This window comes from Ciconia boyciana, chromosome 7 (assembly GCF_034638445.1).
Source record: "Ciconia boyciana chromosome 7, ASM3463844v1, whole genome shotgun sequence".
NCBI lineage: Eukaryota > Metazoa > Chordata > Aves > Ciconiiformes > Ciconiidae > Ciconia > Ciconia boyciana.
Window position 1 is genome coordinate 12205816 of NC_132940.1, and position 17087 is coordinate 12222902.

The window sequence follows — 17087 nt, forward strand, 5'->3', positions numbered from 1 at the left end:
AGCATCACACAGCTTCCAGGAAAGGAAATACCAGTTCACCTAACCCCAAAACATCACGGATTTGTATTCAGGCAACTGGACCCACCCCGAGGAGGCTGAAGGGATATGAAGCCATTTAAAAGGAGAGACCCAAAGGGAGCAACTGAGCCACCCTGGACCAGCACATAAATATCTCCTTCGTGAATCAGCCTGCTAACAGCACCCTCAGCAGCCAACAAAAGACTGTTCCCCACCGAGGAGCCCTTCCTCCTCCCGGCGGAGCAGGGAGCAGGTGCCTGGCACCCCAACAGCCAGGATGAGTACGACGGTGCTACCAGGAGCAGGAAAAATAGAAGAAATGCTATTGCCAGAAGAAATCTCCATTGACTTCCACAAGGAGCAACCTCTGGAGACTGAGTGAGGCTCCCACTCTGGCCCCTACACAGCCGAGAGCACAGAAATTACCCGTGGGACTTCTCCAACCTTCCGTGCATCAGCCCAGGGAAATGTGGTACCCAGAAGCGCAAGCTGAGGATGCAGGAGGCAGAAGTTTGCTAAAGATACACACGCTAAAAGCTGTTCAGGCAAGCTGTGCCAATAGTCTCATTCTTCATGTAAGAGAGCTCCCTCTAGGTTAAACACTCGGGTATTTCAGAAGCCATTGCTCATTTTTGAGCATCATTGCTGATGCCTCTATTTCTGGAGAAGTGTCTGTCAGTCGGAAAGCCTGCAAGCACCCCAGAAAACGTGGGGTTTGCTTTCCGCCCGCAAGCCGGCCTTCCTGCTGCGGGCACCGAGCGCCCGCGGCGCTGGGTGCTACGTGCACACGCATGTGACGCGCGTGTTCCCCTAAACCACGAGTCCTCCCTCGGTAGTTCACCCGTCAGAGCTACTCTGAGACGTTCAGCTGGAGCTACACCAGGGAAGGAGCTGACACGCAATTTCCCCAGCCCCAAACCCAATCTTTACCCAGCTTTGAAACGCGTATGAATTATTCCACAAACTGATGAGCGGGGGAGTTGAGCAGAGGCTTTCAAATTCACAGAACTAGAAAAATCAGATGGAAAAGACTTAATGCCAGAAAATGCAGGACCGTTCCCTGCAGTGGGATCCCAGGAGCTTTGTGCAAACTAGTTTTAAACCTTGAAGTCTTTAATACAACTTCCTGTTTTATTTTTATTTTACCTAGACTGGTATTTACTAATAAATATGCAGCTCTCTGTATACAGAACAGCAGGTAGCTCCCATTTACAGCTGTATATAACTGACTGCAATATTCAACACCCTTACTCTGCTATGCAGTATAATACTCACAATAAAACACATACCGTATTTGCAACTGTGTCCATGCTACTATTCTGGTACGTGACACACATTAAGAAACAAATGCAGAACATAGAAAAGAATTTACCATTTACACGAAAAAAGATGCGTTGGGATTTTCAATAAGTTCTAGCATAATACAGTATCATTTTTATATCTTGTCTGCTCCCTTGGTCTTGCTGATTTAATACGTCTTTTCTCTCTATAACCATAAACCTATAGGTTGTATATAGATTTTTTTCAAACATAATATACGGTGCCAGTGTGTATTTATAAAACTTTACCATAGAAAGGTAAGAATTGTCAGAATGACTCAGTCCAAGGGCCATCCAGGCCAATATCCTGTCTCCAACAGTTTTTCCCATTAATATGGATTAGGCAGACAATACAGTTTACTACAACCTTGTTTTATAACCACGTTAGTGATAATAATACTGCCTTGTGTATAAATGCTTATAGAGGACAGTGGACAGGGAAACAGCATCATCCCCACAGGGAGGGAAACTGAGGCAGGGGAGATGGAGATTATATATATATAACTTATTTTTTATATATATATATATGTATTTTTTATATATATATATATATAAGTTGATGGAGATTATATATAACGAGAGGCCCTCAGGAGCCCTGGGTAGCACCACCAGCTGCTCTAGCCCTTGCATCCCGCCACGCAGCCCTGCCGGGCACCAAAAGCCAGGCCGCAAGCCCGGGGGATGCTGCCCTGGGAAGAGTTAACGGTGGAGGTCTCAAGTCTGAGCGCTGCAGGTGTCTGCTTTTAATTCTTTGCTGCTCTTCTCCCAAACAGCCCAAGGATTTCCACCCTCCCTCCTTCTCCTTTACAAATGAGTGTTTAGCATAAGAAGAGAGGCAAGAGGAGCCAGGGCAGCAGGGAGATCTCCTACAGCCCTTTCTAGGCAACCTGAGCAGGCGGGAAAAGGCAGCTGGCTGGAGCCCAGCGAGAGAGCGGGGACCATGGGACGAGTCTTTTCACATCTGGTTAAGTACTGCTAAACCCTCCGACGAGCTGCCTAATTATTACAACACTTCTGCCGAAAAATTAACGTGCTTGGCCGGCTGCACTGGGGCAGAAAGGGTAGGAAAGCAGCTGTCAGGATGCAGGCAGCGATGGGAGCACCAAGAAAAGAGGTTTGCGGCACAAGAGCACAAGAGAAGGGCAGGGAAGCTCTGCCTGCAGGGATCCTGCTGAGAAAACAGCATCCTCTCCGCTTTTCTTGATGCACGGCCCCCAGGAGAGGACAGTGCCAACAGAGCTGTTACTCCAGCAAGGGCAGCCCTTGCAAACAGCTCAACAGAGATGCCCTGCCTACCAAAATCAACAGAACGACCTGCCAACACCCCAAAAAATACGTGATTATCCTGAGGACACAACAGCAGGGCCAGGACCACAACCCGGGGCGCTGGGCTCCCCTCTGCCCAGCCTCTGGTCACCTCTCCTTCTTGCTGAGCCCTCACATTTCAGTAACTTCCACAAAATCCAAGCGTGGCACCTTCTTTCCGTAGGTCTCTACAGGTACGGTACCACTGAGGGAGCATCATTCATATGTGCATCTCCCTGCAAAACCTGCTTTAAAAGGGCTGCAGAAAGGACAGGAGTAGCTCATGGGCACTGCGGCCGTCTCCGTGCCAGGTTATCACAAGCCTGCCAGCGGGTAAGCCTCTTTCTGCTACAGCTGTGGTGGGTTTAATCTCTCTCCCTAGACAAAAAGGTGGGCTTATTTCCCGAGAGGTGTCCAAGTACACCCAGAGAGCTCAGCAAAAGCAGCAGCCCGCTGGGCGCCTTTTACCCACAGACATTTGATGAAATTAATGACACAAAAGTAAGTATAAAGGCTAAGACAAATAGAACTGGCAACAACTTGAACCTTTGGCCTGTCCTTTGAAAGTCTCTGGCAAGTCTCAAATCTTCTTGATCTGCTCACTAAAGGGATGACTGTCCCACAATTATTTTCCAAGCATTTGTTGGCAAGTTGTAGGAGGAAAAAGGCATTTCACTGAAGCTGTTAGTACAAAAGCTCAGCTCCAGCCAGGGCCCTGGACTCCGCTTCAAATTATAATATTTTAAGTACCTGAAAATAAATATTTTGTCAGCTGCTGAGAATTAAGAAGTAGCTTCGACCTTTCAGAGAGGGGAACCCTGCGGAGAGCGGCGAGCCTCAGAGAGTTAGCTGCAAAACAAGCTTTGCCCAAGCCATTCAACCTGTCTAGCACACACACGGCCTCCCCTCCCGCGCTCCTGGCTCCTTGCAAGCTGCCCAGAGCCTTCTGGGGCACGACGGGCTCTCGTGCCCCCAGCAGCTCCTTCCCAGCCGGGACGCATGCTAACGAAAGACGCTGGAGCTGCACTGTCCTATAAACTGGACGCTACGAGTAAAACGGGCATCCCCGAGACAGCAACAGCGGCGTGTCAGGGCTTCCTACTAAGACTTGCCAGTCCACTCCGTGTTGCTCATCCATGCTGTTGCTTCATGCCATATCATGCCAAATCCAAGGAATTTTATCCACAAGGGTTAAAAGCACTTACTTTTGGGTTTTAACATTAACTCTGACCATGACCAAGCACCGGGATGGAGGTACCGATCGCCTCCCAGACCTCTGAGCCACAATGAACACTGCTTGTGCTCCAGCGATGGCAAAAGGAACCCACGCAAAGCAGATCTCTGGTTTTCCAGCAGAGCTCAAAGAGTTAAATCTCTCTCCCTTCCCCCCAATCTTTCTGCCTTTGGCCTTTAGATCAGCCCTGGTTGCCAATGAGGACTCATCGAAACACCGAGGCTGGGCCTGTCAGGAAGGAAACCAGCGCGTCCAGAGTTTTGTTGTTCTAAAGACTTTTTTTTTTTTAAATTTTATTTTACTGCTCAGGAAGGAAGCCAGAGCCTGCGCTTCGACTCCAAGAATGTCGATTACTCATCCTTCCCTGCATTATATCTTTTATCTCTCACTTTTATCTACCTTACTCCAAATTTTTCCCCGTTTCTTTCTCTACAGTTCCTAGCCACTGATTTCAGCTGTTCATCCAAGTTTCACCAAAAAAAAAATCTGGCAACTGTTTCTTCAGAATAAATCCCAATGATAATGTTTATTAAACAAGCCTCCATCCCTCCCCCCACGCCGCCTTTTCAATCCTGGTGTAACCATCCGGGTACCACGGTTATAACCACTGCCCTAGGACCCGAGCACCTCCGAAACGTGAACACAACCACCCTCAGCATACGGCTGTGCTATGAGAATATCGTAACCCTCGCTTTAAAGATGGGCAATGAGAAATGACTCTGCTTGTCCAAGGTCAATAGAGTCCGCAGCACAAGCACGACCTACGCTTGGGGCTTTGCCCAGGCAGCCCTTCCCTCTTCCTGCTCCGCGTGGCTGCGAGGAGAAGGCACGCTCAGCTCTGCCAATAAATGTGCCCTTCATCTTCAATACCCCCACACCAGCCAAGCTAGAAACATGCAACAAAAGTAAAATAATTGGTATGTGACGAGTTGATGACACATTTCCTTAGCTGCAGAAAAAGTGGGTCCTGGATCCCCCGAACGTCAGTGAGCCACCTGAGTACATAGCAGAGGGACTATCAGCAAGTGGTGTCTAACTGCCTTCTCCTCCCAGGGTCTGCAAAACCCATCACACCACCCAGGGACTTCCTTTTCTTCTTTGCCCAGGTGCAGCTAACAACCCAGACACAACTGGCGACATCTGGGAGAACATAGACCCAGATGTTTCTCGTTGACATCGTAACTTTCCCCAGCCTTCGCCAGGGCACGCCCGCTCCCCGGGGTGGGCGCCCGGGTGGGAGATGCACAGGCTCGAGGGCAGAGTTGGGTCCTCACAGTGTTCCTGAAGAGATGACCAAAGGTGAAGCATTTTTTTAGTTTAAGGCCCCTTCTTCCTTGAGATGTGCCGTAAAACCTGAGGCCTGATCCGGATCACACCACACCCAGCTCCCCCAGGCTACAACACCCACAGCATCTGAGTTACATGCAAGCAAAGCCAATTCAAGTTCTCTCTGCCCAGCTCTGTCTTGCTCTAACACAATCCTCCCGTTTCCACAGTTAACGTGTTGTTTTCATTTTAAGAGGGGAAAATAATGAGATGGTGGGAACATTACTTCTGGCTAATGGAGACAGATCTGCAAATTTTCATGGCTTACTTTTTCCAGTATATCCCAGTCCTGATCCAAATATCATCATACTTATTTCAGCCCTGGACCCAACATGGGACTGGACACAACACATTGGCCAAATTAAGACAGAAATAACTTGTAGCACTTTTCTACTTCACACTCTCTCAAAGGCCTCTTGCTGACACCAAATTTCAGGTCTGCAGACTCCCTGCTTCCCCCACTACTGAATCTCCAGGCATCTTCAACACAGCATCCCTGAGCACGTTAGCCCCAAATCTAGAGCGAAGGCAGGCTGCTGATCACCGTGCCTCTTCTGTAACCAGAACAACTCCTGGAGAGCAACACTTTTGTGCATGAACGCAAAGATGCAGACAGGAGGGAGCAGCACAGACGGTGGCAACCAGCCCCAGGAGCAGACACCACAGCAGCAACACCCGCAGTCCCGTACAGGGCTGCGCACTGAGCAAAGTGCAAAACCTCGGGCGAAGAAGCAGGGTTGTAAGAGTTTAGCTGCCCGTTCTCCCCTTCTCCTGTCTAAGGGGCAACTCCTGATGTATGAATCCACTCAGGCTGGCAACTTTTTGATTGTGACCGTTAAGCTCCTCTGCTCGTGCTCCGTGCAGGGTTACGCAGGTCACTGACTGCTCCTTCATCTCCCCAGTAAAAAAAAAAGCCAGTGGTCAAACTGCCTCCCTGGGGAGGCTGAAGACAAGCGCTCAGGAGGGAAAAGCTGTCACCCTGACAGCCTGCGGACGTTGCCGCAGGCTCACCTCCAACCTACAGCGCTGGTAATGGGAAGTGAAACTGGTTTGCAAGGAGGAGAATAAAGAAGAGAAGGAAGTGGGCTTCTGCAGCCCCCTCGACGGTGCTGCAGCGTTTTGCCTGCATGCCTCTGACCTGCCCTGATACCCGGTACCCAAGATGGCACTTTCCACCCAACCACAGCCATCAGGACCTCGCGGGATCCTTTACACTGCAAACAGAGACGAGGAGCCAAGGTTCCCTCTAGCCTGCATGGGCCAAAGGTTGGCCGGGGTGCTGGGTGGCTCTGCCACGGCACGGCCAGGCCACCCTGATAAGGCTTTCACTCACCCAGCCCGAGGTGCAGCACCCAGAAAGCCCGTCAGCCCCGTGAGCTCTCCTCCCTGCCCGCTCACAAACACCCTCACATCGCCTCCGGCACAGCGCGGGGCCTTGGGTGGGGGCCCCTGGTAGGGAATTTCATGGCGTTTCTCCCCAAACAGGACTGGGACAGAAAACTCGTAAAAAAATCTTCAATATTGGAAGCGAGGTTGGAGGAGAAGGCAGAGCTGTCATGTGGTACCAGGTCTTTTCCCATCCCGGTACAACTGCCAAAGCAGGCTCTCTGCGATGAGGGATTATTATCCTATGCCTCCTTATACTAAATTTTAGGCATAGGATTATTATCCTATGCCTCCACATACTAAATGGCTTTGCAAGTTGTTTCTTCAAGTGCAAGGAAGCAATATCAAAATCAGATTAAAAGGTTGAGGCGTTTTTAATTAAAAATATCTTAATTTGAAACAAAGTACCAAAAATCCCAACAGAAAGAAATGGGTCTGTCGGGGCAGTTCCCCGAGTTTCACTTTTTGCTCTATGTACCAAACCTACTGCATTTGGTGAGCCTTTACCCCGGCAGCATGCTGCTCGCCTGCTGACTGACGCCCCAGCACTTTCTGCTTTAGTTTTCATACAAGAGCCGCAAAGCACTCCACCTTCCTTCCAAGGAACGAGCCCGCGCTCGGGAAACCAGCCGTGCCAGCAAGCCCAGCATCTGCAACTGGACGCGTCCTGCCGCCCTCACCCTGCTCGGGGCTGCAGCATCGCAAATCTGCAAAGCACAGGCAAGGCTGCAGGACCGTATCAGCAAAAAACTCACACGTAAAACCTGCTGGGTCTTTCCAAATTAAAAACTTGACGTTGGTACTCTGGCAAGAGCCAGTTACTAAGAACCGGTGCTGCTGGGGGAAAGCAAGGACACGGTTTCCAGCTCTTCCTTTTAGGGGTATCCAGAAACACTTAGTGCCTTCCCTTTCCCACTGCAGAACAGCCCCGTGTTCACAAGAAAAAGTACAAAACACATTCTTGCTCTGCAGTTCAGTGAGAAAGCAGATCTCAGCCTCACGTTCCCAAAAAAGGAAGGTTTTAAAACAATACTGATTAGAAACAATGTCCCAAGTGAGGAAAAATACTATGGAAGTGGCCCACACCGGAACTCAAAGAGCAGTTTCACTGTCACCAGGACTCCCTCCCCGTGTTATCTGCGTTTAAGACAATAAATCTCTCTTTGCCCTGCTCCTTCCCAACATTGCTCTTCCCCCTCTTCTGTTGCTCTGGGTACTGCTGCAATTCAAGACGCCAGCAAATGGTTGAAGGAGAGGAGAAAGTGATGGCGAAAGAAGAACGCCAGGCTTATCGCAACCACCATCCACGTTTTAAAAAGACAAGACAAAGAAGAGGACAGCCACAGGGAGTACCAAAATCCACAGTCCTTCTTCAGCCAGAGCCTTCATTGACTCGAGAGCTAGGTCCCAGAGAAGGACTGCCAAGTTGGCCAACAAATACCCTAGCAGCAACAGGAAAATACTTCGGCGCTGAGATGTAAAGGAAACTGAATTCAGGGCAATGAATTTGCCCCGAATATCTGTAACCTCCGAGTTTGTACACACAGCGATCGCTCAGGCCAGCAGAGCCAAGCAGGCAAACAGTGAGGTTGCACGAAAGGGGAGAAAGACACGTATACAGATTACATGTGCAGATCTACCAAAAAATACACATGCCCTTTTTCAGAGGATGCTGTATAGGAATCCGATCCCACATTAAATTTCCCAAATAGAAATCCATTATTCCCGAAGAATTTCAATTGCTTTGCATAGCTGAAAAATGTCCTCAGAAGTCCCCAAATCTGCTACTCCATCCTGAAGAAGAGAGGTGAAAAATTCATAGGCCATCAAGCAAACTGACATGATCGAAGACCACCAGTGACATGAACCGCGGGATAAAAAATGCCACAATTTGCTTTCAATGGCTGCTTTTCTTGGAATATGGTATTAAAAGAAAACAACTTTGGCCCCACTATGAATTTGCATTAGAAATCCATAATAAAAATAAAGCTTAATATTATACAAATGGGTACAGTTCTCTATAGTGCTCCTGATGCAGATTAAGGTTAGGCAGATTTTAGATGACAGTTATTTACCTCAGTCTAACACCATGTACACACAAATGGAATTTATTTTATAGCTGCAGATATTAGCCAGAAAAGGAGATGAGAGGAAATCTTACAGTCTCATGTAAAATATAATTATGTCTGTTTTCTACTCCTTGGAAGGCAAACAAAGAGGGAAAAATGAATCTGCTGCTAGCATTTAATGGGACTTGTCTAAATGATATCAAACAAATAACAACCAGCAACAATTCACAAACACCTTCACTTTTATTTTTTCCATCGGGGAATTCCAGAAACTAAAACCTCGTTGCCTGGAACAGTTCCACTCCTACAGAGCAGGATTAGGCCCAGTATGTCTGAGTATGTCTCTTTCCTTCGAGACCTTCAAATTATCAAAGAAAGAGAAAAAAAAAAAAAATCACGGAGGCACTAATGCTTATGCTCTCCCCTCCTGAAATGTACGCCCATTCTCCCCCCACTTCTCCCAATTCCTTACGCAATCGCCACCGATCAACCAGGAAACTGTTGCTAACTCTTGAATTTTGCAAGTTAGCAGGTAAAATAATAAAACAATGTTTTAACTGTCAGAGATCCTGGCTCGCAAAGTGCACTTTGGTCATTTCCTTTAATAACTGTAGTTTAGCGGTAATGATTTATAATAGTTCATAATATTCTACTAACTGTACTATATTAATAATACTAATACTTTGCCCTTGCCTAGTGTCTTCTGTCAGAAGATATCAAAGCGGCACACGCCGCCGTGAGGGAGGTATCGCTATATCCCCGTTATGGATCGGGAAACTGCGACTCCGAGCCATGCCCGAGGTGGGGATCCCCGGTCCCCAGCCCAGCACGGCAGCCACCAAGTCTGCCGTCACTCCTCCTGCCGTAGTTTTGTGACAGCAGCCGAGTCTGATCGATGGGACTAAAGATGTAATGTGATTAAATCCTTCTCGAAAAGCAGGGTTTGGCCAGTGCTTTGGGGGCCGTGGTTTTGATGGGAAATACTGAGCGAGATGGGGAGTTTGCCCTGCAATTGTACAATAAATATCCTCACACAAGCATTCAGACACACGGGGCAAAAGAGGAGCGATAAATATTTACTGCGCCCGTGCCCATCTCTCCAGCAGGAGATGGATAAATACGACATTTAGGTGTTGCTCGGTGATCCGAGGACGGCGGTTACGAGCCCTGACACCAACTCTCGGGGACTCCAAAAAAGAAGAGAAAGGGCACGAGGCATCGCTGGCACGGCTGAGACAACATGAAAGCTGGCCGGATGGCAGCGGCTGCGCGGGGAAACATTTTGGAGGAGAAAACAGCCCCAGCCCTCCCCCTCAAACGATCAATTAAAAGCCATCCTTCTGCCGAGAGCGGGCGAGGACAGCAAATGAGGGCTGCGAGCAGAACAGCCGCCCGGCCGGGCTCTGCATGACAATTGATGGGAAGGGGAGGCCGGAGGGGCCGGAGGGGGAGGCAGCCCCGTCCCTCCTCTCACCATGGTGATTAGGTATTCCGAGTGCGCCAGATAGCCCCAAATCACAGAAAGAGAAATATAAACTGGAGACCGGCAGATCCAAGGCAGGCCAGATGGCCCCGCAGCCGGCAGGGGCTGCTCCCATCCAGCCCTTCCCCACTTTAACTGTTCAAACATTTCTTTATCCCGACAAGACAATTAAGCCAAACAGCATGGAAAGGAGTCTTGGCAACAGTTTGCAGAGGGAGCGGGAAGGTTGATGCCAGAAAAGCAGAAAAAGGAGGCGATTGCTGCGTACTCCACGACCTCCTTCCACGCAGTGCACCTAGCTCCACGAGGACGGCACGTCTTCGGTGGTGAGGCAGGGATGGGTGCGTGGCCTTCATCTCTGCTACTGCCCATCTGCCTGCCCACCCCTTCAGAAAATCCACAGTTGCTCCTTCACTCCTCCTACATCACGCAGGGCACTGCACAACGGAAAGCAAACGTTCCACTTGATTCATTTCATCATTTCATAATTGTTAAGCTTGCAATTTCCCATGGTCACGGCTGATTATTATTAGCAACAAAGCGTCACTTCACGTTAGACCCCAAATTTTACCGGCCTCGTAAGCGGTGCATCCCAGCAGGAAGAGCTGTGAGAGTGAGCAATGGATGTGTGCACGTGTGGATGCGTGCGTTCCCCCTCCAACCCACTGTTCTGCCACAAAATATAAGAAGAAAAACCTTCTTCCCCTCCAGCACATGTACATATGTACAGCCATACATCTCCACTCTACGTAGGTCTCAGCCCGTAAACACAAAGCCCAACACGCACACGTCTGATGGGGTGAGTGACTGCAGAGACAGTCCTCGGTCTGATTTCCAAAGCACTACGTTATTCAGGAATTCAAGCTGTGGTCATCATAGCCCTGATGTTCATTACCTGAAGCGCAATTTACATTTGATCAATAACGAACCAGTTGTTTCAAAAGGAAAACTAACCCCATGCCAGAGATGTTCTTCAAAACCCTGAAGTGGAACAAAGAGCTCACTAACACAGCGCACAAACTCTCTCGCAGGGGAGAAACTGGTTGCAGGACAGACCGACTGTGTCCAGATAACCAAGGTTAAATATGATTATAAAAAATAATAATCAAAATAATGTTAATAAAACCACCCCCGCTTTACCCACCAGTCCCAAGAGATGAGCGAGGATTGCAGCGTGCTCACCAACTCAATCGCTCATCCCAGGGCACACAAGCCACCAGCAGTAGCAGGGAAACTGAGGCTAGAAGAGCCAGTGGCCGGGATGTAGAAGGTCACCTTGACACATCAGGCTGTGCTCCACAAGAAGTCACAGACAACACACGATGAAGACCAAGCAGCAATAAGAAACCATCTTCTGTGGAGCAGGGAGGCTGGGGGTGCGGGCAGCCTCGCAAGGACGGCAGAGGTGTCCACTCTGACAAGGTCCAGCTCTTTGCCAACAGATCCCGGCTTCGGCATGGACCTCTTGCCTGTCACTTTGTGGGAAAGCGATGCCGTGGTGACTGGGTACAGAAGGCCACTGGGACAGATTTTAGTAGAAGCAAAGAATAAAACCAGGGATCTTTTTTCTTTTTTCTCATTTTAAAACAGGGCTATAGATCTCTTTTGCAGAAAGGAACATGCCATTGATTTCCACTCCTTCTAGGAATCTCAACTATCGTATGCTTATTAAAGGAAACCCATAAAATATGTCTCCCAGTGTCTTTAACACATGCTTTACAAGAAGCCCCTAAATTCTAACAAATGGCATTATTTTTCTCAGTAAGCACCTAAGAGAACGGGCCCATCCAGCACACATTACGCCTGGTTCTCCCTGGAAAGGCTCTGCTTTTCTACGTGCTCCCTGTACGCTCCATCGCTCCGGATGTCCTGAGTACCTGCATTTTACAGCAAGAGACAACTTGGCCAAACGCAGACACCTCAGACCAATTTGCTGAGTAACAAGGAGCATAATCCCACCCAGATGCACCCCAAGGAGATGCTGTCCCTTCCCGGGATGCACGGGTACGGGTACTGCTGGCAAGCAACACCCTGCTTTACGAGTAAGGAAGGGTTCACCCAAAAGACTGAGCAATCTCTACTGCACAAATACATGTCTTACAGGGCCAGGTGCTAATCTGCGTTACACCACCACATATCCCAAATAATTTTACTGAATTCTGCGAATTTCCTCTACTGGTGAAAAGAGGATGAGACTTTGCTCCCTTGATGCAGAGGACGAAATAGAGCAACTTCCAAACATTCCTTGAGATGAAAATGCCTGACTTTGGATTCTCGTTTTGCTGCGAAGTATCTCAAGTGTAAACCTATTTTTCAGGAAAATTAATTGAATTTCTTTTTTTTTTTTTTTTTTAAAGGCAAGTTTCTTAGAAAATCACCATTTAAGCTATGGGGTAGAACAAACATTTTAATGAGCTATTCAAAAAAGGTTCTTGTGCAGTGGTACAGAAGAATATGCAGTGCAATCACAGTAATTCACCTTCCATGTAACACAAACCCTTTCAAGAATTTGAAAAATACAACTAAAGGATTGAGCTCTGCAAATCTGAAAAGCACCAGTTAGACACGTAAAGGTGTTGCTGATCTAAGAAAATTTTACAATTTTTGCTCGCTGTTGTAGAAAAGCCTTATTACATTTTTGCCTAGAACCTACAGCCACCTACCTGCAGCAGATTCTCCATCAGGAGCACAAGTAGGCAGTTTTTACAAAGGGTTATATACAACAATTACACAAGGTATCCACAAAACTTCTCAGAGACAACACCCCCCCCAAAGTATGCATCTATATAGAAACTCCAAAAATATGTATGCAAATGTCAATGCAAAACAGGATCACGATTACATCTGCAAACTGTGATCTCTCAAATTCCTCATTGCGGAAGTTTTTTTTTCCTGATGGTCAACATCAAAGATCATTAGGATCCTCTAAAAAGCTCCACCGCTCGCTCTCTCAGCCTCCAGCAAACACACCCATACGCATGTATGCACACACCAAATAAACTTGCCGTGTTAATGGAGCGAAGTTTCCATGGTGCAGTATCTATATGTGATGGGAATATGATAAGGAGCCAACAGACATATTTAGTGTACACTGTCCTGGTAGTTACGGAAGAATTTTAATGTCGATGAAATATCAGGGATGTGGCATTTGCTCAGCTCTACCATGCAGCAGAGCATCTTAAAGAAATTTAATATGGGTAAGAAAAACAACAAAACAAAACAGCTTCCACTTCTGCCCAAGTTTTCAAAGCTGCCTGCAAAGTTTTTATTCTGCTTCCTTTCCCCGGCAAGTCCCTTGCCGCAGCGCGGGCGGTGGCGGGGCCGGGTGTCACCGTGCCTGCCTCTCGCACGCGCCTGTGCAAAGCCCCGACTGCTCCCAGGAAGGAGAGGACCCCACGCTGGGCACACGCTGTTGGCAAAGGCAAGGCACGGCAGTGGATGTGGATGTGTCTGTCTGTCCACAGCTGCGCTCCATGTGGTCTAATTCATTTAACAGATTTACTTCTTTAAATGGGGTATCTGACAGGGTTTTGCTAGCAAGATCCATAGCAGCTGATGCGCTCTGAATTCATGTAGCTAGCGGACCCGCTCCTCTGCTGCTATCTCCTGGAGTATTCTTTCGAGCAAGCTTCATTTCCACAGCCAGGTTACATCGATAAGGGAAAGAGCATCGACAAAGATGTCTCTACACCTTGCCATCCCACCTGCCTCCCCTCCAGGATAATGATATTACCGGCTTACACACACATCCATACGCGCTCCCACCTACAGCCACTTCCCCTGCGGACCCAAAAGGAGGGAGAGGAGATGCTGAACAATGAAAGGAGCTTACGGCGCAAAAAGTAGCACGGTCGGGGGTGGATCAGAAGGAGGGGGGGAGACAGATAAGAGATCGCATTTGTAGTGCAAGGAATACACGGCTTCTGCCTTCAGTGGGAATCGTCCTGCCCTCGCAAACGCTGACATAAAAGACACACTTGCAGCATATTTCAAAACCAAAGAGCGATGGATTTACAAGGCAGGTTGATTTTATGATGACTTTTATTGAAAAGGTACGCTGGGTTTAGGCAGATGCCTTTTAGCGCCGGTAAGTTAGCACAGTGCCTAATTCAAGGAGACAGCCTGAGGAAGCAGCGCCGACAGGGGAGAGAGAGCCACAATGTCTCTATTACTCTCCTCGGCATCATAAAGGGGAGAAGAAAAAATCACGTCTGAAAGGGAGAGGAAGGAGCGGGGCAGCAGGTTTTCCTTGCAAAAAAGATAGTAATAATAATAACAACAACAATAATAAAATCCTTTTCTAGGAAGAAAATTCAACAGAACAAAGGAGCCCATGTGAAAAGCAAACCACTCACTCCTTGGTCTACACGTCTGGGTTTACAGGAAAACTCTAATCCTAAGTTAGCGCTCTTCTTCGGGGTACCACACTGCTGCCCCCCGAGCACCCCCCATCATGGGTCACCTCCCAGCTCAGCAAACCTGGAAGCCTGCCCTTCCCGGAGGACAGCTCTGCCCCTCCGGGTAGGCAACACCGCAAGGGACAAGGTGATGGGGGAGCAGGGAGTTACAGCCATGAGCGTGTGGACTGGTTTCCTTCCGTCCTACCACCAATCTGCAAAAGGGCACATCGCCTTTCAACAGGCACCAAAGGGGGAAACACTCAGAGAAAGCACACGGCGTATGTCGGGAAACAGCTTATTGAATTATAAGAACGCATTCGGGTTTATGTCTCAAAGAGGGAGCTCGGTGGCCAGAAATATTCTTAAGTTAACCAGAGGAAAAGGCACTTTTGTCCTAACTGGAGGCACGAATCCTGAAGCATCCTGATGCATTTGCTCTAAGAATGGTGTGCACGAAGAAAAGGTCAGAAAGAAATACCTGAAGAAGCAGGGGGTACGTGTTTGCTGCAAGCTCTGGGAAAGTTTCTGGCTACACACTCCAGCTGAATCCCTATTTACACACATACAATCCCTATTTACACACATAAACGTACCAGCACCTATAGCCTCGCACTGGGGCACGGACAGCATGGTCAACATTGCATGGTCAACATTGTCTCTCCAGCTGTGTGCTGGAAGACAAGTTTCCTTCTACAGCACCTCACCTTAAAATCTGGCAATGTCCACTCAGAAGAGACAAGGCAATACTGCGTGGTCGAGCTTGGCGGGCAGGAAAGGCTGGGTTTCCTCTGCCATCAGCAAGAACCACAGCACTGCGGGACAACCACCTGTTGAGTGTCTCAACGAGGCGCAACTAAAGAAGAACCAACAAGTCAACGGAGGTACTTACATCTGTCACTTCGGTCTTCGGGACTGGATGAGGTCTCCCGGTCAGAAATGAGGCCAGAAACGGCAAAGATCTTCTTCCCCGTATCATCAACTTTGAGGGAGCCAGGGGAGCTGGAGGGGAGCTGCGTGCCAAACTCATACTCCTTCCCATCAGCGTCCGAGAAGCGCAGATGGGGTGAGTCAGTGTCATGGCAGTTTTTCAGGCGCTTGGCCGGCGTAAAGGCTGACTGGTAGCTCTCCCGGTCTTCAGTAGATGCAAAGGGGCGGAAAGCCCCAACGCCGCTGTGGTTCAACATGCTGATCGGGGTGCAGTCCAGGTTGGGGGGTGCAAATTGGGGGTGGAGGTGAAGCAAGGACGGAGGAAAGTCACGGTTTGCAAATGCTCCCGGCACCCCGCCTTGCCGGTGATACATGGAGGCAAAAGTATATGAGCCATTGGTAAAGGGAATATGCACGTCCTTATCTGCTGACACGGGGACCCCAAAAGGCCTCGGCTGCTGGCAGGGAATGGAAGCATCACGGCTGGCTTCAGCGGTGGAGGCGAGAACCATCAGTGCTGGGGAGGCCAGCGGGTTGGGGAGGTAGGGTGAGTTCTCCATCTTGAATGCTGCCCGGTGTAAGTCCATCGGAGTCTCTTTCCTCAGCAGGATCACAAGCGGAACGATCTTCCCTGGAAGGAAAGCAAAGCGATGCCTGGGAATGGAGCAGGGAAAACTACTGGAGCATCATCACCCTCCAAACGCTGCAAGGAAACAGAGAAGAAAAGAAAACACAACCGGTTAGGTTTCATCTCCCTGGGATGCTCTAGCAGCAGGGTGGCCACATGTGTTACAACCCATCGGCCGGCGATGTGCCACTGTTCTCATTCAAGAAAATCAATAGACAACTTCACACACTAGTGGAATCAGCCCTGGCCCTCCAGGTTTAAAGGTATCATCCCTTTGAATGGGATGATATCATCCCTTTGAATGGTGCAGATGAATGAAAGACAAACCGAACGTAATAACATGCAGGTTTAATAACCCACTAATAAACAAGGTTCGGTCTAAAATTAAGATAGTAACTCCAAATTATAATTGGAATTTTATATGGCCAAAGAGGCATGTACATATAATTGCAATAAATTTGAGAATGCCCACACATACACACACCACCAGCTTGCTTGGGGGGGTAGGGGGTGGAACTAACATAAAGATACCTATTGCACATAGTTACCCAAATCACCCAGCAGATATGGTTATATTGTACACGACGCCAAAGACATACAGAACAGACATGTATTTTCCCTCACTCTCACTGTTATATGTGTAGGTAAGTACTTGCACACACAGCACTTGATACCATCATATATATATATACACACACACACACAGCTGGAATGTAGGAATGTGACTGTGTATGGGGGTGGGTGTATGTAATACACAAACACCCACGCGTGCACACACGGTCCCTGTTAGCCAGAGGAGAAGAGACTTCCCCAGCAAAATGCCTGGCGTCTCTGACAATATTTAAAATCATAATGGGTCCTTCTGCCATCTGATCTCTGCAAGCGTCTGCCTTTCGGGTCGGGGACAAGAGAGAATGGATCAGTAATTTTAGTTCCTAATGCACTCACTCTTAAGTAGATTTGTAAACTGCCCTGAATGTGCCATTAACATT

At 48.5% G+C, this 17087-nt stretch overlaps 1 protein-coding gene across 3 annotated transcripts in view; it reads right to left on the bottom strand.

Moving 5' to 3' along the window:
* The window catches only part of RNF220 (ring finger protein 220), a 225286-nt gene extending 209232 nt beyond the window's left edge, over nt 1–16054 (bottom strand). For all 3 annotated transcript variants that reach the window (XM_072866892.1, XM_072866891.1, XM_072866890.1), the window contains exon 1: nt 15430–16054. In XM_072866892.1, the coding sequence (XP_072722993.1) occupies nt 15430–16054 (625 nt within the window). The remainder of the gene's footprint in view (nt 1–15429) is intronic.
* Nucleotides 16055–17087: the final 1033 nt, after the last annotated feature.